Here is a 23983-nt window from a genome sequence, read left to right on the forward strand (position 1 = left end):
AGCATATTATTAAAGATCCAATACCACAACAGACTTTGCAAACAACAAATAGAAACAGTAGATCACATCACAAGCAGATGTACAATACTAGCAAATACAGAGTACCCCAGAAGACATGACAATGTAGCAAAAATAATACATCAACAGCTTGCCTTACAACATAAACTTATAAAACAACATGTTCCCACATACAAGTATGCACCACAAAATGTACTGGAGAATGATGAATACAAATTATACTGGAACAGAACCATTATAACAGATAAAACAACACCACATAACAAACCTGACATCATACTCACCAATAAAAAGAAGAAATTAACACAACTAATCGAAATATCCATACCCAATACAACAAATATACAAAATAAAACAGAAGAAAAAATTGAAAAATACATCCAACTGGCTGAGGAAGTCAAGGACATGTGGCATCAGGATAAAGTTGACATTATACCAATTATACTATCAACTACAGGAGTCATACCACACAATATCCACAAGTACATCAACGCAATACAGCTACATCCAAACTTATATATACAACTACAGAAATCTGTAATTATTGATACATGTTCAATTACCCGAAAGTTCCTAAATGCAATGTAACATATACCATACAGTTTAAAGGAAGTCACGCTTGATCAAGGTCCGCGTCACTTTCCATTTTTGACCAGACATAACGTCTGAGACAGGAAAGAGAAATAATAATAATAATAATAATAATAATAAAATAATAATAATAATTAGAAAAGTAAAAACGATAAATGGAAAGACTGATGAAACATGAAACAGATATATAAAAAGTAAAAGTTACATATATGTCAAAGTCCTACTGATCAGATGGTTATGATGCAATGCATTTGTTGTCAACAGCATAATTAGTAATTCTTTCTTTAATAAACGTGATCAAATTTCCAGTCAAAACATTTAATGGCTTCTGATCAGCATACAGACCACACTTATTAAAATGTGATGCACTGTTACAGTTGACAAACCTTCATCACACTCTGATGATTCTTTCTGATAAAGAGTGAAGCACTAGCTGTAAAAGCAGTACCCTATGTACAAGCAAGTTAGTACTGTATTATTTTGACCAATTAGCTGAAAAGGTGTATACAGTGGTTGGTTGTCAGTTCAAATAAAGCAAACATTGTTTTCATTATTTTTCAAGAGGAATTGAGGGCTGGTGCTGATATCTTGTCATTAAAATACGAGGTCAAGTTGCTGAAGTTTCCTTGTTTGTCCACTACCTTACAAAACTTCATTCTCCTCAACAAAGTGGTTTGACAAACCATCACCAATATCATAGCAGAAGTACCAATTCCAAAGTACGAATAGGCAGACATCACCATACGCCCCTTTCATGAAATAGATGAAGTATGTTGTATTTCCATAGAGTGTCATATGCTTTCTCCAAGTCATAAAACAAACAGAAATCTTATACCCCCATGGTACTGATCCTCCCAATGGGAACTCCGTTTATGAATGGTGTAAATGTTTCGTCAACAGCAGCTGTTCAGTTCGTTTGTGCCTCAATCAATAGTTAAGTTAATGTTCACTTCTTTCCTCAAGGTAAGTCAACAATTTAGTTTATCTTGACAAGCTGGAAAACATTTTAATTCACAGACTGATGGGAATGATCAAGAATGCTATATACACACACATCCAACAAGACAGCATACTGCAGCAGTACCTTTAAAAGGTCTGGTATTTCCTTTCTGAGCAATTCCCCAGTCAGTGGTAATGTCACACTGAGCCCACTGAATGGTTATCTCATTCACCAGCTGACACATTTTTATTTTACTTCAAGAAATTCATTAAATAAAAAGATTTCACACCTCCCTTACTGCCTAGAACCACTGTATCCAAAACAAGAACAAGAATTACAGTTCAGGGCATTAAGCCCAATGTCCAACAACCTGTTTGATAAGAAATCAAATTTAGATGGACTATATCAAACAATGGAAAATCCAGGATGGAATGTAACAATACGAGAGGAGGAAAGTTGCTACTCACCACAGAGCGGAGATGCTGAGCCGCGATAGGCACAATAAAAAAATTCACACAATCAAGGCTTTCGGTCATTAAGGCCTTTGTCAGCAGTAGACACACATACACAAACGCACACACAAACTCACGCAAGTGCAACTTGCACACACATCTGCAGTCTCAGAGAACTGAAACTGCACTGCGAGCAGCAGCACCAGCGCATGATGGGAGTGGCGACTGGGTGGGGGTAAGGAGGAGGCTGGGGTGGGGAGGGGTGGGATAGTATGGTGGGAGTGGCGGACAGTGAAGTGTTGCAGTTTAGACAGAGGGTAGGAGAGAAGGTGTGGAGGGGGGGAGGGGGTAAGTAGTGGAAAGGAGAGAAATAAAAATAAAAATAAAAGACATTAAAAGACTGTGTGTGGCGGTGAAATGAAGGCTGTGTAGTGCTGGAATGGGAACAGGTAGGGGGCTGGATGGGTGAGGACAGTGATTAACAAAGGTTGAGGCCAGGAGGGTTAAAGGACCATAGGATGTAATTGCAGGGAAAGTTCCCACCTGCGCAATTCAGAAAAGCTGGTGTTGGTGGGAAGGATCCATATGTGCTGTGAAGCAGTCACTGAGATGAGGGGATCATGTTTGGCAGCGTGTTCAGCTACAGGGTGGTCACCTTGTTTTTTGGCCACAGTTTGTCGCTGGCCGTTCACGCGGACAGACAGCTTGTTGGTTGTCATGCCTACATGCCTACATAGAATGCAGCACAGTGGTTGCAGCTTAGCTTGTAGATCACATGACTGGTTTCACAGGTAGCACTGCCTTTGATGTGATAGGTAATGTTAGTGACCGGACTGGAGTAGGTGGTGGTAGGAGGATGTATGGGACAGGTCTCGCATCTAGGTCTATTACAGGGGTATGAGCCATGAGGTAAGGGATTGGGAGCAAGGGTTGTGTAAGGATGGACGAGTATATTGTGTAGGTTCGGTGGACGGTGGAATACCACAGTAGGAGGGGCGGGAAGGATAGTGGGTAGGACATTTCTCATTTCAGGGCACGATGAGAGGTAACTGAAACCCTGGCGGAGAATGTAATTCAGTTGCTCCAGTCCCAGATGGTACTGAGTTACGAGGGGAATGCTCCTCTGTGGCCAGACTGTGGGACTTAGAGAGGTGGTGGGAGACTGGGAAGATAAGGCATGGGAGATTTGTTTTTGTACAAGGATGGGAGGATAATTACGGTCAGTGAAGGCTTCAGTGAGACCCTTGGTATATTTAGAGAGGGACTGCTCGTCACTGCAGATGTGAGGACCACGGGTGGCTAGGCTGTACGGAAGGAATTTCTTGGTATGAAATGGGTGGCAGCTGTCGAAGTGGAGGTATTGCTAGTGGTTAGTAGGTTTGATATGGACAGAGGTACTAATGTAGCCATTGCTGAGGCAGAGGTCAACATCTAGGAAGGTGGCTTGTTGGGTTGAGCAGGACCAGGTGAAGCAAATGGGGGAGGAGTTGTTGAGGTTCTGGAGGAATGTGAATAAGGTGTCCTCACCTTCAATCCAGAAAGCAAAGATGACATCAATGAATCTGAACCATGTGAGGGGTTTTTGATTCTGGGTTTTTAGGAAGGATTCCTCTAGATGGCCCATGAATAGGTTAGCACAGGATGGTGCCATGCAGGTGCCCATTGCAGTACTGCGGATTTGTTTGTAGGTAATGCCTTCAAAGGAGAAGTAATTGTGGGTGAGGATATAGTTGGTTATGGAGACTAGGAAGGTGGTTGTTGGTTTGGAATCCATAGGGCATCTAGAAAGGTAGTGTTCGATAGCAGCAAGGCCATGGGCATTAGGAATGTTAGTGTACAGGGAGGTGGCATCAATCGTGATGAGCAGGGCACTGTGTGGTAAAGGGAGAGGAACTGTGGAGAATCGGTTGAGGAAATCGTTGGTATCTTTTATACAGGAGGATAGTTTCCGGATAATAGGTTGAAGGTGTTGGTCTATGAGAGCAGACATTCTCTCAGTCGGGGCACGGTAACCGGCCACAATGGGGCGTCCTGGGTTGTTGGGTTTATTGACTTTAGGAAGCATGTAGAAGGTGCGAGTGCGGGGAGTGGTAGGGGTAAGTACAGAGATTGACTCTGGGGAGAGGTTCTGGGATGGGCCTGAGGATTTGAGTAGTAACTGGAGATCCTGCTAGATTGCTGAAATGGGATCACTGTGGCATGCTTTGTAGGTGGAAGTATCTGACAGCTAATGGAGTTCTTCTGCCACATAATCCTTGCGGTTCAAAACTACTGTGGTGGAGCCTTTGTCTGCAAGTAAGATTATAAGATTGGGATCAGTTTTTTGATGGTGGACTGCGGTTCTTTCTACGGATGTAAGGTTAGTATTCATGTTGAGGGATTTGGGGAATGATGGTGAGGCAAGGTTCGAGGATAAGAAATTCTGGAAAGTTAACAGGGGGTGGTTTGGAGGCAGTGGGGGTGGATCACAGTTGCATGGAGGAGCGAACTGAGTTAGGCAAGGTTCAATGTCGGTCTTTGGTAGAGTCTGATTGGACGCGTTGGTGACGAAAAAGTGTTTCCACTGTAGGGACCAGGAGAAGGAGAGAAGGTCTTTAACTAGTCCTGCATGGTTGAATTCTAGAGTGGGGCAAAAGGTGAGGCCTTTGGAAAGGACTGATATTTCTGTGGGACTAAGGCTTCTGGAGGAAAGGTTCATGACTGTGTTGTGGGTCTGTTTAGGATTTGAGTTCTGTGTACTGGTGGGAGTGAGTTTCGGAGGGTGGGGTAAGTGTAGTAGGTCTGCGAGACAAGGTTTGTCAGCTATGAGGGGGGTGTGGGGGAGGTTTAGAGGTTGTTGTAGAAGTGGTGGACAGTGGTACTCCGAGGTGGGAGTAGGAAGTGAGCAGGATCGAGGTGGCATTGTGCATGTTGCTCAAGTTCCTGTAGGACAGCAACAATGCAGGAACGGTATGTGGGACTGGGATCTGGCTAGAGATAAGGAAACTTTTCTGTATTGACACAGATGAAAGGAGCAAGGACCCATGGTGGTGCAAAAATGCGAAAAAATACGTAAGAAAGCAGAATTACGTCCGAAAAATTATGCAAAAATACACCCAAATACATGTGAAAAGTACGAAATAGATGCACAGGGGGAAAAAGAGATGAAATCTGAGGAAGACGACGATAGTGGAAGGCGAAAACACACTAAAATTGGCGAGAAGTCACAAAGGTCAAAGTAGAGAATAACTAATCATTAATTAATATAAGTATATTACTGTGGGTAGCAGTAATATACTTACTTCATTAGCCACTGTCCTCACCCATTCAGCCCCCTCCCTGTTCCCATTCCAGCACTACACAGCCATCATTTCGCCGCCACACCCAGTCTTTTAGATGGACTATATGCAGATATGAATGGAAGTCAAAGAAAATTTTAACACATGTAAGATAAGAATTTGATGAAATTTGCTAAAGAATAGTATCAAAATCAGCTTTGTGACTCTTAATAAGAAATTTAGTTTTTTTTTATATTTATTAAAGTATAATGTTTAATGGAATATTTCATGAAAGACAAAAATTTTACTACTCGCCCTGATGAACTCAACTATCTACAGTCCCACAAACAACCTGGACGATTGATTTTTTTTTTAGTGTTGCACAGGTGCTCCTGTATTCAATATATTGCATTCCATCCTATTCCACCAACGCACCCAGTCCTTTTACTTCTCTCCTTTTTCCACTACTTCTCCTCTCCCCTCCATACATCTAACCACCCAACTGCACTTAGCTGCCCTACCCTCTCTCCACCTCATCCCTGCAAAATACCCAGCAGCACTTCACTGTCCACCACCCCTACCCTGCTATTCCTCCGTCTCCCTGCCCCAGCCTCCACATTACCCCCACCATGTTGCCTCTTGTAAAAGAATTATACAAAAAAAAATTTATGAATATATAAATACTAGTTCAACTACCAGAGTTTAATGCATAAAGCATTTGCTGAACAAGAGAAGCTTTACGCTCTTCGTTTATTAGTTTTAGAATAAGTTACGTTTCGCTGTTATCCTGTCCTAGTGTTAAGAAGTGTTGTGCCATTTCTTACTGATAACATTGGGTTAAATAATGAAAGTGATTCTGAAGCAGGCTGATTTCGTATTTTGTGATACCATGAGCCCCAGCTCCTGAAATTCTGGAAAATTATTACTGTTATTTTAATTTTATGCAGAGAATTTAGATGGAGGCGACGATCTTCACGGCGACACTGCTCAACAATAGAGGTACGTGAATGTGTTCATCTGTTTCCTTTCATGGCCGCTACCGTCAATTTCAATATATTTGCCGCAACATTCAGAACCTGCAGTCTTTCTTTTCATTTAATTTCGAAGTCCACACATTTACGTTCTAAGATGAACAAATGCATTTAACTGTAATTCTTTTTATCCAGGCCACGGGGGATGATTACACTCAAAATGTGCCTGCCTCTATCCCGTTTGTTACGTTTGCATACATTTGATGTGTACAAGTGTATCTATATTTCCTACACAGTATACGCTTTTTATTTATTTATTTATTTATTTATTATTTTTTCACCACTCATTCGCAAATGTACGTGGCCTCTTATTTGATGTAGTCAGTCAGCTGTATTCTTTAATAACATTATTTGTCATATTCAGTGGCTTAGTTTCCACAATTGATCTTTGCCTGTGTCACAACAGCCCTTCACGCGAAATATTTTTACATGACATCCACAATAACTTTTATTTCAAAATTTCGATGACCAACTGAATTAAGATTTTTCTAACAACAACAATAGCAAAACATAATAATATAAGAGGACATGTTACACTCTCCATCATGCACTGCTGCTACTGCTTGTAGTCTGGTTTCAGCTGCCAGAGACTGAGGTCGGTGGTCGTGTGTGTGTGTGTGTGGGGGGGGGGGGGGTCTATTTTTGACAAAGGTCTTGTTGGCCAAAGCCTTATTCTGTGAAAGTTTTTATTTTTTTTATTTTAATGTATTGGACATCCCATCATTCCCAGTTATGTTATAATAGATTTTCTGAAATAGTGTCTGAAATCAAATTTTAAAAGAGGTGGAATGAAGACGACGATCATAAAAGAAGGTCAATCTTGAAAGAAGAATAATATGAACTAAAAATATGGAAGATGAATGTGTTTAAATTAGCTTTCATCACTTAGGTATTTTGTATGTCATCACATCATACTATCTTCTCTCTAGCTTCCTGCCACTGGTTGCCTCATGTGCTATTCCTCTTTATTTAGATGTACCTGATAATGCTATTCTAACTTTGTGAAACTGGTAGTATTATTAAAGGATCATACAACTGTTGTTGGTATTTTCAAGAATGACCAGTTCAGTCCATAGACCCTTCCAGTGTTGCACATCAAATCATTCATTACATTTAATGCACTTACTTTAATGATCCTTGGCTGCAGTAGCCAGTAGAGCCTCACATCCTTAAAACTAAATGAAAATAAGAAATTGTTGAACATTAGGGTTTATTGTCCTGTTGACATCGATGTCATAATACATGGTGAAATTTATACATGGAAATATTATAGCACCTTTATCTCCCAAGCTCACAGGCCACAATTCCAATTGGTGTGTCATCATTACAAAGCTAAAGGAATAATGACAAATCATCGAGTTCTTTGTTGTGGTGGCTACTCTATTTATAATAATGGCAATAGAATGATGTTTAGCACACCATCATATCTTAAATAAATGTGAGATATTTTCCCAACTCAATAACTGAAAGATTGTAATGCAAGGAAAGTTTGCAGTAAGAGCAGCATATAGCCACTGCTACAAAGCTTATCTTGTATATTTACACTCAAACACTATCCGACATCATTTCAATTAGTTTTTCTATGTGAAGTCATTCTCAAATCACTCATATTTGATGTGTAGCTTCCTATACATGTTACAAGTAATTCCAAAAATTCTTACCTCTCAGTATTCAAACATAACCTTTATGAGCCCAGTAAGTCAAGGCCACAGAAATTTTATGACAAAAATGCAAAGGTTTTCATCATTTTTGAGGTGATGACTTTTACTGAATAATCAAGCTACATCCCTGAGAGTTAGTACACCAGTTTAAATCAGGCTGTTGTAGATCAAGAGCCCACTCATAGACAACTAGTCACTGGAGCGCAGCTGAGCAAATGCTGGCAGACACACAGCCGGGTCATAGTCTACGTTATAGTACTACCATGGTCAAATGTCCACATGCAGAGATGGCCAAGTGGCTCATGCACATGCATAACACATGCAGTAGCAGAACTTGGCGGGTACCCTATACCGCCTGTGACTGCCTGCAGGTGAGCTGAGGGCCCTTGCAGGTGTCCATACCCTATGGGGCAACATGTCATATTACAACTAATGAAGCTGAGATCATTTACATATATCTGCCTGTGTCTGTATATGTGCAGACGGATATATGTGTGTGTGCGACTGTATACCTATCCTTTTTTCTCCCTAAGGTAAGTCTTTCCGCTCTCGGGATTGGAATGACTCCTTACCCTCTCCCTTAAAACCCACATCCTTTCGTCTTTCCCTCTCCTTCCCTCTTTCCTGATGAAGCAACCTTGGGATGCGAAAGCTTGATCTTTGTGTGTGCATTTGTGTGTTTTTTGTTGTGTCCATCTACCAGCACTTTCCCATTTGGTAAGTCACAGCATCTTTATATATATTGGATTCAGTCGATGGGTTTCATCACTGATATCCAGAACAGAATATGAGTATAGGAATTTTGTATATTACACGCCACAATTTCTTTTACACTTATGTTTTCAAAAGGCTTCAGAAATTTAACTTCAATTATGTTGTGTAAACTGAACAGTAACATCACAAATTACAGTGCACCTCACTTATAATTTATAATGGCAGTTCAAATATATCCATATACTTTAATATTACTGCACTTACATGATTCAGCTTCATAATGTAAATGAGTGGCAGAGAGATTATAGAATAAGAAACAAACAAAAACCATCCCCTCTCTTTGGGATATTGTTACGGTGACTAAAAAAATCAAGGAAAGAAAAACAATACCTTGACTCTTCCTACAAATTCTGAGCTCTTGTACAGTGGGTACTGCACTCCTACAGCCTTGCAGGATGGGTACAGTGACTCAGCAACTTCTAACCTATTCAGAAGTTCTTCGACTTCCTTCAGAGCTGCATTTTGGTTCTCTGTGCAGACTTTACAAAATACTGACAAACATCCAGTGCAGACTTGTACATCTGATTTGGGTTGTGATGTATTATCTGTCCCATCTGAGCTGACACCACTGTCACTAGCTTGTGTTGACATTTTACTGGGTAGCTTAGAAGCTTTTTTTTGAAACCTGTAAAATTAGAAAATAATATTTTGTTACTACTACTATATCTACATCTATTAATGGGAGAAAAATTATTAATGGAGGATCCTGGAAAAGACACAAATTATGGAAGGAATAAAAGTCACCACTAAACTTATGGTTGTGGAAATGAAGTTGAATGACACATATGAGTGAGAATAGGAGGGGGGGGGGGGGGGGGAGGAGGGAGGGAGAGAGGGAGAGAGAGAGAGAGAGAGAGAGAGAGATTGTGTGTGTGTGTGTGTGTGTGTGTGTGTGTGTGTGTGAGTAAAGCTCAGCAATGTTTCCAGTCTCGTTTATGTCCCTATCAGCCACTCAACTTGTTCCTTCATTTACAACAGAAACTAGAAATGTTTTGACTGAATAATGAGAAAGGTTTATTAGCTGATTTTAAAATAAAAGTATTTTCCTAACTGCATAAAAAAGTGGATAAAGTTTTATGAATCTGGCGTTCTTCAATACAGAGGAAAGAAAAGTGAGAAGAGTTTATGAAGAACCCCTGACAGTAGGATGTAATGAAAACACATAATAGACAAAAACTGGTAACAGAGTACAACAGATATCATCTCACATTTTCCGTTCTGTAATCTCTTCTCAGAATTAATGTTGAATTTCAAGTTGGTACACAGTTCTTTCACGTATCTGTATTTGACATTAAGTAATTAAAATTCACTTTCTAATATTCATGTCTGTCTTTAAAATTCAACCACAGAAATCACACGAGACTTTGTGGGAGCAAATAATATTAGGGACCTGTTCATATACTGATGGAGAAAAATGGCAACATTCAACAAAAACTATTCCATGTTGTTGTTGTTGCGGTCTTCAGTCCAGAGACTGGTTTGATGTAGCTCTCCATGCTACTCTATCCTGTGAAAGCTTCTTCATCTCCCAGTACCTACTGCAACCTTCATCCTTCTGAATCTGTTTAGTGTATTCATCTCTTGGTCTCCCTCTACAATTTTTACCCTCCGCGCTATAGTAATGAAATTTTGGGAATACATTTGTATAGGTAAAAAAGTTAAGTGATTAACATTGTAAGATCACAGGTTAATGTGAGTGCGAGATAAGTCATTGAAAATGTGAAATGCTGGTACATTAATAACCAGCGTAACTTCCAGAATGTCGAATGCAAGCATGCAAATGTGTATGCATTCTGTTGTACATGTGCCAGATGTCGTATTATGGGACAGAGTTCCATGGCTATTACAATGGTCAGTCAATACAGAGATGGTTAATGCTGGTTGTGGAAGGTGCTAGAGTTGCCTTCCAATGAAGTCTCATATGTGCTCGACTGGAAACGGATCTGGTGATCGAGCAGGCCAAGGCAATATTTGACACTCTGCAGAGAACATTGTCTTATGACAGCAGTATGTGGGAAAGCATTATCCTGATGAAAATCACTCCCGGGAATGCTGTTCATGTATGGCAGCACAACAGGTGGAATCACCCAGAATGATGTACAAATTTGCAGTCAGGGTGCGTGGGATAAACACAAGAGTGCTCCTGTTGTAATATGAAATTATATCCCAGACCATAACTCCAAGTGTAGGTCCAGTGTGTCAATCATGCAGACAGGTTGATTGCAGAACCTAAAGGCCTCTTCCTAATCAACACACGACCATCACTGGCACTGAGGCAGAATCAACTTTCATCAGAAAATGCAACAGACATCCACCCTCACTTGACAGCACTGAAGTCACAAATGGCTATGGTTTGGGTCAACTGGTTTATAACAGTTCATTGAGTTACTGTGGAGTAAACTGTAGCTCAAACTGCTGCCACAGATACATTAAAATGCACCAGAGCTATATGTCCAACACGATGATCTTTCCTTTCCGTAGTGTCATCCGGAGCCTGGTCGTCTCGCAACCATACATTCACATGACCACTGCAGCCAGAAATCACGTACAGTGGCTACATTCCTGCAAAGTCTTTCTGCATAATTGCAGAAGGAACATCCAGCTTCTTTTAGCCCTAGTATGTGACCTCATTCAAACTCTATGAGGTGCTGATAATGATGACTTTGTTGCTTAAAGAATTCTTGACTAACATGTACTCACCACATGCAATACCAAAGGTAACTAATTCCTATGAGCATTACAGAGTGTATTTAAAGCAAACCTAATTTGCATCATCACAGTGGTGTTACTAGCACCACTCTTATCTGTATAGACACCATCTTTCAGTCATAGAAACAAGCCTACCTACTTTTGTTTGTATTGCACAACTCTTCTTGGCATCACATTTTCTTCTTCCCCCCTTCCCCCCCCCCCCCCCCTCCCCCTCCCCGCCACGAAAAAAAAATATCTGTGAGTGTATTTGCTCAATTCAAAAAAGCCTACAAGAAGGGGGAGGTGGGACATAGTAAAAGCCAGATTGTAAGCATTATGCAATAACTACTGAGTTTGACAGCAGTTGTTCCACAACTGAATTGACAAGTTCACAAATTTTCATGGTATGATGACTGTCATTTATCTGGCTGGACAGTTAGTTGCAGGTCATGACTGTCTAGACTGCTGTGTGAGGCGTACAACAAAGTTGAAATATGCTACGCGTGTTTTCAATAGTGGATCTTCCTACATTTAGTCAGTCAAATACCATTATGGTAGGAAGGAGTTTGGGGAAGGACATTTCTCAATTCAGCAAATGATGGAATGTACTAAATAATTTGTTGAGCATTTTTATACTTTACCAAAATGTGCACAGTTTCTACTTTTCACACTGAAAAATGTACTGTACTTATATTTAAATATTTTATGATTTCACAGAATAACATTTGTTACATAAAAATAAACAAAATTACCGGTAATTCATAATATCATCTAGCAACTGCTGAACACCTTCTCTTGCATGACAAAGATATTTATCTTGCTCTGTGGGTGTCCTGTCTGCATGCCAGGCCTGCAGTTCAAGCCATATAAGATCTTTCAACTCATTCTGCCATAAATGTTCTTCCTTGCTGAGCTGAAAAAGAGATTATTAAAATGTACACTTAAAATGAATTAGATCGCAAATAAATCAGAATAATCATGTAAGTTGTGTAGCATAAGGGCTAGTTCAAAGTTCCGTAACAACTTAATATTGGTAATCCAAGATTAAAAGGTTTTAGCTAAAACAATGGCAAGCAGGCACATGAAGTTGTTCCTTGTTTAGAATCTACTTGAGCAGCTGCCCTGCTCGCTTTTATGGATTTTTCCAGCAAAACTAAGTCATTCATTTCCCTCTCATGATTGATTTTACATATCTATTCCAGGCTAGATCACTACCCACCAAATACGAAGTGACAATGAGCAAGTCTGGAACATAAAAAAAAGACAAGTGAACCAAGAAACATGTCCCTCTCCAGAGAGAGAGAGAGAGAGAGAGAGAGAGAGAGAGAGAGAGAGAGAGACTCACACCCCTGCAGCATGACAGGGCATTAAGGAAAAACCAGAGTGAGTGACAGCTGGTAATTGTCCTTTTGTACATGATTGTTTGCTACTCAATGCCTCTTCTATTTTGAGAGTACTAGTCCTTCCTGATACTAGCATTTATGTTCCACCTGGCTTTTCCACCAATATACAACTGCTTTGTAATGTTGCCTTAGATTTTTTAAATTAATGTGACTCTGGTGTGAGCTGCACCATCACTGTTCTAATTAAATCCTATTGGATACGTTCTTCCCCGCTCATGTACATTAACCTCAGTTAATTCCCTTTTAAAACAATACTCCAAGTGGATTTTCCATCTGAGCCATTCCGCATTTCCTTAAGCTATTCAACAGTTGAGCTATCCCATACACAATTGCACTTTCAGGAAAAACTTGTATGTGCTGTTCAAAATACAGGGTGTTTCAAAAATGACCGGTATATTTGAAACAGCAATAAAAACTAAACGAGCAGTGATAGAAATACACCGTTTGTTGCAATATGCTTGGGACAACAGTACATTTTCAGGCGGACAAACTTTCGAAATTACAGTAGTTACAATTTTCAACAACAGATGGTGCTGCAAGTGATGTGAAAGATATAGAAGACAACGCAGTCTGTGGGTGCGCCATTCTGTACGTCGTCTTTCTGCTGTAAGCGTGTGCTGTTCACAACGTGCAAGTGTGCTGTAGACAACATGGTTTATTCCTTAGAACAGAGGATTTTTCTGGTGTTGGAATTCCACCGCCTAGAACACAGTGTTGTTGCAACAAGACGAAGTTTTCAGCGGAGGTTTAATGTAACCAAAGGACCGAAAAGCGATACAATAAAGGATCTGTTTGAAAAATTTCAACGGACTGGGAACGTGACGGATGAACGTGCTGGAAAGGTAGGGCGACCGCGTACGGCAACCACAGAGGGCAACGCGCAGCTAGTGCAGCAGGTGATCCAACAGTGGCCTCGGGTTTCCATTCGTCGTGTTGCAGCTGCGGTCCAAATGACGCCAACGTCCATGTATCGTCTCATGCGCCAGAGTTTACACCTCTATCCATACAAAATTCAAACGCGGCAACCCCTCAGCGCCGCTACCATTGCTGCACGAGAGACATTCGCTAACGATATAGTGCACAGGATTGATGACGGCGATATGCATGTGGGCAGCATTTGGTTTACTGACGAAGCTTATTTTTACCTGGACGGCTTCGTCAATAAACAGAACTGGCGCATATGGGGAACCGAAAAGCCCCATGTTGCAGTCCCATCGTCCCTGCATCCTCAAAAAGTACTGGTCTGGGCCGCCATTTCTTCCAAAGGAATCATTGGCCCATTTTTCAGATCCGAAACGATTACTGCATCACGCTATCTGGACATTCTTCGTGAATTTGTGGCGGTACAAACTGCCTTAGACGACACTGCGAACACCTCGTGGTTTATGCAAGATGGTGCCCGGCCACATCGCACGGCCGACGTCTTTAATTTCCTGAATGAATATTTCGATGATCGTGTGATTGCTTTGGGCTATCCGAAACATACAGGAGGCGGCGTGGATTGGCCTCCCTATTCGCCAGACATGAACCCCTGTGACTTCTTTCTGTGGGGACACTTGAAATACCAGGTGTACTGCCAGAATCCAGAAACAATTGAACAGCTGAAGCAGTACATCTCATCTGCATGTGAAGCCATTCCGCCAGACACGTTGTCAAAGGTTTCGGGTAATTTCATTCAGAGACTACGCCATATTATTGCTACGCATGGTGGATATGTGGAAAATATCGTACTATAGAGTTTCCCAGACCGCAGCGCCATCTGTTGTTGAAAATTGTAACTACTGTAATTTCGAAAGTTTGTCTGCTTGAAAATGTACTGTTGTCCCAAGCATATTGCAACAAACGGTGTATTTCTATCGCTGCTCGTTTAGTGTTTATTGCCGCTTCAAATATACTGGTCATTTTTGAAACACCCTGTATATGCAATGTTGTTGACATACAAGGTGAACCAGAACACAATCAACAAACCCCTTCAGAGGTTGTTCACAGATACCTTCTCAATATTTTGGTATAAGAAACCCACAGTTTCTTGAAGTTAATTGCAGAGGAATAATGTCATTACGATTTATTCAGTCTGTTACCACAATCACCCTTGCTTCTGTGAAAATACCTTCACAACAGTGAAGACCTGTGTTATGCAATCACCAAAATGTACAACACACAACACAGGATAATCAAGAATCAGCATACGAAACACACACACTTTTATCACAGTGTGATGAAACAGTTATATCAATGTACTACACAGCACATAACAAACACAGAACTGTTCCCTTACAGATATTGTTGAAAATTTCGACCATCATGATTGTGACAGTGTACAGTGATATTACACACTCAAGAACTGCGGGGATTTGGTATACAGCTGTGATACTCCTAGCAACCATGTCTGTGCGAGTACTGATCAGGGCCTAGAAAATTAGGCTCGCCACATGCCGCAGGAGGAGGAGATCTATAGTGTCTGGTTTGGTGACTGAACTTGGCCATGGAACAGGACCACCATTACCAATCCATTGTTGAACAAACTGCGAACGAATGGAAATAAGAGACACAGTGCATATTGTTGACATTTGCACTGTAGTGCACTATTTCCAGTACAATACAGATTCAAATCTAACTGGAACAAGAAACCAAACGAAATACATAATTCTGTGATGAGCCACTGGGTCATTAAAGCAAAAATACTCAGAATGTACCATGGACCTTGCCATTGGCAGGGAGGCTTGTGTGCCTCAGCGATACAGATAGCAGTACCGTAAGTACAACCACAACGGAGGAGTATCTGTTGAGAGGCCAGACAAACGTATGGTTCCTGAAGAGGGGCAGCAGCCTTTTCAGTAGTTGCAGGGGCAACAGTCTGGAGGATTGACTGATCTGGCCTTTTAACACTAACCAAAACGGCCTTTCTGCACTGGTACTGCGAACTGCTGAAAGCAAGGGGGAAACTACAGCCGTAATTTTTCCCGAGGGCATGCAGCTTTACTGTATGGTTAAATGATGATGGCGTCCTCTTGGGTAAAATATTCCGGAGGTAAAATAGTCCCCCATTCGGATCTCCGGGTGGGGACTACTCAGGAGGACATCGCTGTCAGGAGAAAGAAAACTGGCGCTCTACGGATCGGAGCATGGAATGTCAGATCCCTAAATCGGGCTGGTAGGTTAGAAAATTTTAAAAGGGAAATGGATAGATTAAAGTTAGATACAGTGGGAATTAGTGAAGTTTGGTGGCAAGAGGAATGAGACTTCTGGTCAGGTGAATACAGAGTTATAAACACAAAATCAAATAGGGTTAATGCAGGAATGAATAAAAAAAATAGGGGTGCAGATAAGCTACTACAAACAGCATAGTGAATGCATTATTGTGGCCAAGCCTACCACCGTAGTACAAGTTTATATTCCAACTAGATCTGCAGATGACGAAGAAATTGATGAAATGTATGATGAGATAAAAGAAATTATTCAGATAGTGAAGGGAGACAAAGATTTAATAGTCATGGGTGACTGGAATTCGGTAGTAGGAAAAGGAAGAGAAGGAAACGTAGTAGGTGAATATACACTCCTGGAAATGGAAAAAAGAACACATTGACACCGGTGTGTCAGACCCACCATACTTGCTCCGGACACTGCGAGAGGGCTGTACAAGCAATGATCACACACACGGCACAGCGGACACACCAGGAACCGCGGTGTTGGCCGTCAAATGGCGCTAGCTGCGCAGCATTTGTGCACCGCCGCCGTCAGTGTCAGCCAGTTTGCCGTGGCATACGGAGCTCCATCGCAGTCTTTAACACTGGTAGCATGCCGCGACAGCGTGGACGTGAACCGTATGTGCAGTTGACGGACTTTGAGCGAGGGCGTATAGTGGGCATGCGGGAGGCCGGGTGGACGTACCGCCGAATTGCTCAACACATGGGGCATGAGGTCTCCACAGTACATCGATGTTGTCGCCAGTGGTCGGCGGAAGGTGCACGTGCCCGTCGACCTGGGACCGGACCGCAGCGACGCACAGATGCACGCCAAGACCGTAGGATCCTACGCAGTGCCGTAGGGGATCGCACCGCCACTTCCCAGCAAATTAGGGACACTGTTGCTCCTGGGGTATCGGCGAGGACCATTCGCAACCGTCTCCATGAAGCTGGGCTACAGTCCCGCACACCGTTAGGCCGTCTTCCGCTCACGCCCCAACATCGTGCAGCCCGCCTCCAGTGGTGTCGTGACAGGCGTGAATGGAGGGACGAATGGAGACGTGTCGTCTTCAGCGATGAGAGTCGCTTCTGCCTTGGTGCCAATGATGGTCGTATGCGTGTTTGGCGCCGTGCAGGTGAGCGCCACAATCAGGACTGCATACGACCGAGGCACACAGGGCCAACACCCGGCATCATGGTGTGGGGAGCGATCTCCTACACTGGCCGTACACCACTGGTGATCGTCGAGGGGACACTGAATAGTGCACGGTACATCCAAACCGTCATCGAACCCATCGTTCTACCATTCCTAGACCGGCAAGGTAACTTGCTGTTCCAACAGGACAATGCACGTCCGCATGTATCCCGTGCCACCCAACGTGCTCTAGAAGGTGTAAGTCAACTACCCTGGCCAGCAAGATCTCCGGATCTGTTCCCCATTGAGCATGTTTGGGACTGGATGAAGCGTCGTCTCACGCGGTCTGCACGTCCAGCACGAACGCTGGTCCAACTGAGGCGCCAGGTGGAAATGGCATGGCAAGCCGTTCCACAGGACTACATCCAGCATCTCTACGATCGTCTCCACGGGAGAATAGCAGCCTGCATTGCTGCGAAAGGTGGATATACACTGTACTAGTGCCGACATTGTGCATGCTCATGTGCCTGTGGTTCTGTCAGTGTGATCATGTGATGTATCTGACCGCAGGAATGTGTCAATAAAGTTTCCCCTTCCTGGGACAATGAATTCACGGTGTTCTTATTTCAATTTCCAGGAGTGTAGAATGGGGGTAAGAAATGAAAGAGGAAGCATCCTGGTAGAATTTTTGCACAGAGCGTAACTTAATCATAGCTAACACTTGGTTCAAGAATCATAAAAGAAGGTTATATACATGGAAGAGACCTGGAGATACTCGAAGGTTTCAGATAAACTATATAATGGTAAGACAGAGATTTAGGAACCAGGTTTTAAATTGTAAGACATTTCCAGGGGCAGATGTGGACTGTGGCCACAATCTATTGGTTATGAATTGTAGATTAAAACTGAAGAAACTGCAAAAAGGTGGGAATTTAAGGAGATGGGACCTGGATAAACTGACTAAACCAGAGGTTGTACGGAGTTTCAGGGAGAGCATAAGGGAGCAATTGACAAGAATGGGGGAAAGAAATACAGTAGAAGAAGAATGGGTAGCTTTGAGGGATGAAGTAGAGAAGGCAGCAGAGGATCAAGTAGGTAAAAAGACGAGGGCTAGTAGAAATCCTTGGGTGACAGAAGAAATACTGAATTTAATTGATGAAAGGAGAAAATATAAAAATGCAGTAAATGAAGCAGGCAAAAAGGAATACAAACGTCTCAAAAATGAGATCGACAGGAAGTGCAAAATGGCTAAGCAGGCATGGCTAGAGGACAAATGTAAGGATGTAGAGGTTTATCTCACTAGGGGTAAGATAGATGTTGCCTACAGGAAAATTAAAAAGATCTTTGGAGATAAGAGAACCACTTGTATGAATATCAAGAGCTCAGATGCAAACCCAGTTCTAAGCAAAGAAGGGAAAGCAGGAAGGTGGAAGGAATATATAGAGGGTCTATACAAGGGCGATGCACTTGAGGGCAATGTTGTAGAAATGGAAGAGGATGTAGATGAAGATGAAATGGGAGATATGATACTGCTTGAAGAGTTTAATAGAGCATTGAAAGACCTAAGTCGAAACAAGGCCCCAGGAGTAGACAACATTCCATTAGAACTACTGACAGCCTTGGGAGAGCCAGTCCTGACAAAACTCTACCATCTGGTGAGCAAAATGTATGAGACAGGCGAAATACCCTCAGACTTCAAGAAGAATATAATAACTCCAATCCCAAAGAAAGCAGGCGCTGACAGATGTGAAAATAACCGAACTATCAGTTTAATAAGTCACGGCTGCAAAATACTAACGCGAATTCTTTTCAGACAAATGGGAAAACTGGTAGAAGCCGACCTCAGGGAAGATCAGTTTGGATTCCGTAGAAAAATGGGAACACGTGAGGCAATACCAATCCTACGACTTATTTTAGAAGCTAGATTAAGAAAAGGCAAACCTACGTTTCTAGCATTTGTAGACTTAGAGAAAGCTTTTGACAATGTTGACTGGAATAATTACTTTCAAATTCTGAAGGTGGCAGGGGTAAAATACAGGAAGCAAAAAGCTATTTACAATTTGTACAGAAACCAGATGGCAGTTATAAGAGTCGAGGGACATGAAAGGGAAGCAGTGGTTGGGAAGGAAGTGAGACAGGGTTGTAACCTCTCCCCGATGCTATTCAATCTGTATATTGAGCAAGCACTAAAGGAAACAAAAGAAAAGTTCGAAGTAGGTATTAAAATCCATGGAGAAGAAATAAAAACTTTGAGGTTCGCCGATGACATTGTAATTCTGTCAGAGACAGCAAAGGACTTGGAAGAGCAGTTGAATGGAATGGACAGTGTCTTGAAAGGAGGATATAAGATGAACATCAACAAAAGCAAAACGAGGATAATGGAATGTAGTCGAATTAAGTCGGGTGATGTTGACGGTATTAGATTAGGAAATGTGACACTTAAAGTAGTAAAGGAGTTTTGCTATTTGGGGAGCAAAATAACTGATGATGGTTGAAGTAGAGAGGATATAAAATGTAGACGCAATGGCAAGGAAAGCGTTTCTGAAGAAGAGAAATTTGTTAACCTTGAGTATAGATTTAAGTGTCAGGAAGTCATTTCTGAAAGTATTTGTATGGAGTGTAGCCATGTATGGAAGTGAAATGGACAGTAAACACTTTGGACAAGAAGAGAATAGAAGCTTTCGAAATGTGGTGCTACAGAAGAATGCTGAAGATTAGATGGGTAGATCACATAACTAATGAGGAAGTATTGAATAGGATTGGGGAGAAGAGAAGTTTGTGGCACAACTTGACCAGAAGAAGGGATCGGTTGGTAGGACATGTTCTGAGGCATCAAGGGATCACCAATTTAGTATTGGAGGGCAGCGTGGAGGGTAAAAATCGTAGGGGGAGACCAAGAGATGAATACACTAAGCAGATTCAGAAGGTTGTAGGCTGCAGTAGGTACTGGGAGATGAAGAAGCTTGCACAGGATAGAGTAGCATGGAGAGCTGCATCAAACCAGTCTCAGGACTGAAGAGCACATCCCCCATACAGCGCGGACCTTGCATCCACCGACTTCCACGACTTCCATTACCTGAAGTCACATCTGGGTGGAAAATCATTCCACGACGATGAAGAGATCAAAAATGAAGTTGAAATGTGGTTCCGACAACAGGCGGCAACCTTCTATGACTGTGGGATACAAAAGCTTGTGCACCGACTTAACAAATGTTTGGATTACAGGGGTGGTTATGTCGAAAAATAACAAATAATCCAGTTAATAAGATGTAACTGACATTTTCTAAATAAATGTTCTATTTGAGGACTGCGAGAGTGTTATATCCTAGCCAGTAATGCCAACCGAGCCCGCTGCCAAAAGGTTGGCAGCATCAAGGTCCGGACGCCGTCCGCATAAGCAGCGCCAGCGATACAGGAAATCACCGCAAGTCTGCGCGCGCCACCGCTGGCTTCTGGCTTCTTAAGCGCTGGAGTCGCGAGCGCTAGGACAGTTCTGTATTCGCCGCTCAGTTGTATACTCGCCACCAATTTGTGTACTTGCTAGTCAGTTGTGTGTTCATCGCAGCAGTGTTGTTGTTTGTCGTCAGGCGACGCTGACCTAGCCGCTCCGACTCGAACTAGACAGATTTCTGTAGACACGGAGTTCACTACTGTGTTTCTGTATCTTCGTTAATAAAGATAAGTACCGACTTTTATTTAACCAGAGTGTTTGGGTTTTCACCTTTCTGTTCACTGTTCCAGCGGACCGGTCGGCCCGCTATTAAAAGTGTGGCGGTGATTTTGTAAGCCGTTTCTACAGCGAAGTGTTTGTCGCTATGAACGCCGTCACAAAAGAGCCATTGTATCTTTACTTTTCAAAATGCCCTCGTATATGACCGCAGGAACTCACATCAACTTGAAGAAATTAAAACATCAAAAATTCCAGCTTTCATGCTCATTCCACAAAGAGTACAATAAATAATTTGATATTCCAGCCTGCATGGAATGAAGAAGTGCTATAAGGGGTTAGTGAGGTGTGAGAACCAGAAGGAAAGCCACAAGATGACAGTAACATGACATTATGAATATTGCATACATCACAGTGTACAAAGTTGCTTTGTGATTGCTCTGATCTATATAAATTTTACAATTTGTGCCAAAAATATAACACATGAAAAAATCTGCAATCAAGGCCTGAAGACTGCATCAGCTGTCCTGTCATCCTCTGCCAACAGCATCATCTAGTCATGATAAGGAGGGGTATGGGGTCAGGACACTGCTCTCCCAGCTGTCCTCAGTTTTCCAAACCTTGGAACAACTACTTCCTGTTCAAGTAGCTCCTCAGTTGGCCTCATGATGGTGCAAACATCATGCTCCAGTCCTCTTACCAAGTAAAAATCCTTCGCACTACAAAGAGTGAAACCTAGATCTTCCATACGGCAGTCAGATCAGTTGACTACTCAGTTACAAAAGCAGACATTTTGTGCTGAATTTTTGTAACTGCAGTGTGCCATAGCTTCTGATAACCATTAAAGTATTGAAACATCTAGTATCATGACAAACGATTGTGCAAAAAAGGCTTGCCAGTAAACAGCTAAGTGATGAGAAAGTATTATACAACACAAGGAAAAGGAAGAGAAGTGGAGCAGGAAGCTAAGAAGAAAGAGCAAATGCCTGAGCTAGTTTGCACTACAGATAGGGAAAAACTTCATAAAACTGGGCAACATGCCTCAAAGATATGACAAACAGGAATTAGGAAGATAAAATAATAATCAAGGGTAAATAAATTACAAATTTTATGAAAGCATACAAAAATGTGAAGTCAACAAATCAAGGAATGGTATAAGAACAAGACAGTACAAGACGGATTGATGAGAAGCAGTGTAGAGGAACTACCTTAAGTTCAGATTTTAGACTGTACTTGAGGAACAGTGCCCTCTTGACAGTTCAGTGGAGGTAGATTTTTTCCTGAGGGATAGGAGATAATGGGGGGTGGGGGTCATTCCACAAGTGTATGGGATGTTATCCAACACACCTCATCAATGACCAAGTTGAAGAATATTTCTTACCTGGGAGACACTTTGCTATTATTTCAGCCTACTTACATATGAATCAAATATCATAGAGTGTCTAGCATTCATAGGTAAAAAAATAGTACAGGAAGGACTTTTTGCTGTGGAATGTGTGGCACCTGTGTAAGATATAATGTTACTGACTGACAGTGGGCAAATTTTCTTATGAATACTCAGATGGACAAAGACTTATATCAAGTTAACTGGCTTTAAATGAGAGACTCATGCAAAATGGATTTAGTGGACCATGTTACGACTCTAGACAAGTGATGAGATTTTACCTTTGCAGTGGGTACAGACAGATAACATCTCAGCTAGCCAATTTCAATCCAAAACCAACTTCACTGTAAATCTTGGATATCCAGCTGCAAAACTTTTCATTTGCCACAAACCAAGTTTTCAACAGTCTCCTCTAATGCTGCCTGGATGTATCCTGTCTTCCAACAGTACATTATTTTAGTAAAATAACTAACCTGTCTTCGTGGATTTTTATCAGTCTGTTTTTCAGAGTTTCCCATTCGAATAAGAAGAGAGAATGTATTATAGAATTCAACTCTATTCTGAGGATAATCTGCCCTTGGTTTGTCATCTTTTTGCATGAACTTCGAACATGCAACCAACTTTGAAGTCAAACTGAGGAAACGGTTGCATGATTCAACCTGTAATACAAAGACAACAAAAATTCAGTAAAAAGCAGTAATGCATAAATGTATCAGTGTGGTGACACATTCCAAATGATGAATAAAGTTATCTTAAACTTACTTTTATAGCAGGCTGTGGTAGTGCAACAGGCATACTCTCTGCTCTGTCTTCAGACATTTCTCCTGCAGGTGCTGCAGCAAGACCAATTTCAGTGTGATCAAGCTTCATATCTCTCTCAGAACCTCTCAGCAATTTCATAGAACGTTTACTCCGTTTGCCTCCTTCATACTTCTGAGACACATCTGAAAAAGGAAGTCATTAACTGAAGAGAATGTATAACAGAAAAAATCTCGTTAATGAAGCTGTGACTATAACCAATTTCCAATACACTAGAGGGAACCCTTCTAATTAAGATTTCTGCTATTGACTCAAATGAATGTAAATGTCCATAGAGAGTCTGGTATGTGGTAAGTCATCTTGAAGCTTAGGGGACATATCCTCAAAGCTCAGTTCAAATTGCACTTGTGAAGAAGAAGAAAAAAAAAAAAAAAAAAAAAAAAAAAAAAAAAAAAAAAAAAAAAAAAAAAAAAAACGAGTACCATACAACTGCTCAGTGCTATTCTTCTTCCACTGCAATCCCTTGCTGAAACAAGTTGTTCAACAGCTGCAGAAAGACTGAAGAGTGGCTGAGAATGAAGACATAACATGTTCATCTCCCAGTCCACAGTAGACCCAGTTAATGTAGTACAATGGTTAAAGCACTGGATTCACATTAAGGATAAATCTAAATTTAAGTTCTCTGTGGTTTTCCTAAATCAGTCAACAACTGCTTTTTTGGAAAGACTAAGGTCCATCCTTGTCCAAGTCAAGTTTGCCCTTCATGTCTAACAAGCTCAACATTTCTCACGGCTGTCAAAATCCTAAACTTCAATTCTACCATACTCATCTTTATCTTAAGCAAGAACTAGGAAGTTAGGCATACAACAGCACAACTGTTAAAAATGTTTTCATTTTGCTTTTACATAGCTATTAGTTTACATGCAACAACAAGAGATGCTATACCACAACTGCATCACAAATTAAACTAAATCAAGTATAGGTGAGCTGATGCAGTGCTATAACACAAGGTGAAGATTCTCTGCACAGTGACTG

The 23983-nt window shown here is 41.6% G+C and overlaps 1 protein-coding gene across 2 annotated transcripts in view; it reads right to left on the reverse strand.

Annotated features, from left to right (window-relative positions):
* LOC126090883 (mitogen-activated protein kinase kinase kinase 4) overlaps nucleotides 1-23983 on the reverse strand; it is a 201103-nt gene that overhangs the window by 148343 nt on the left and 28777 nt on the right. For both annotated transcript variants that reach the window (XM_049907019.1, XM_049907018.1), the window contains exons 4-7: nucleotides 22952-23133; nucleotides 22663-22848; nucleotides 12168-12328; nucleotides 9055-9349 (exon numbers count right to left, since the gene is read on the reverse strand). In XM_049907019.1, the coding sequence (XP_049762976.1) occupies nucleotides 9055-9349; nucleotides 12168-12328; nucleotides 22663-22848; nucleotides 22952-23133 (824 nt within the window). The remainder of the gene's footprint in view (nucleotides 1-9054; nucleotides 9350-12167; nucleotides 12329-22662; nucleotides 22849-22951; nucleotides 23134-23983) is intronic.

Source organism: Schistocerca cancellata, chromosome 1 (assembly GCF_023864275.1).
Source record: "Schistocerca cancellata isolate TAMUIC-IGC-003103 chromosome 1, iqSchCanc2.1, whole genome shotgun sequence".
Lineage (NCBI taxonomy): Eukaryota > Metazoa > Arthropoda > Insecta > Orthoptera > Acrididae > Schistocerca > Schistocerca cancellata.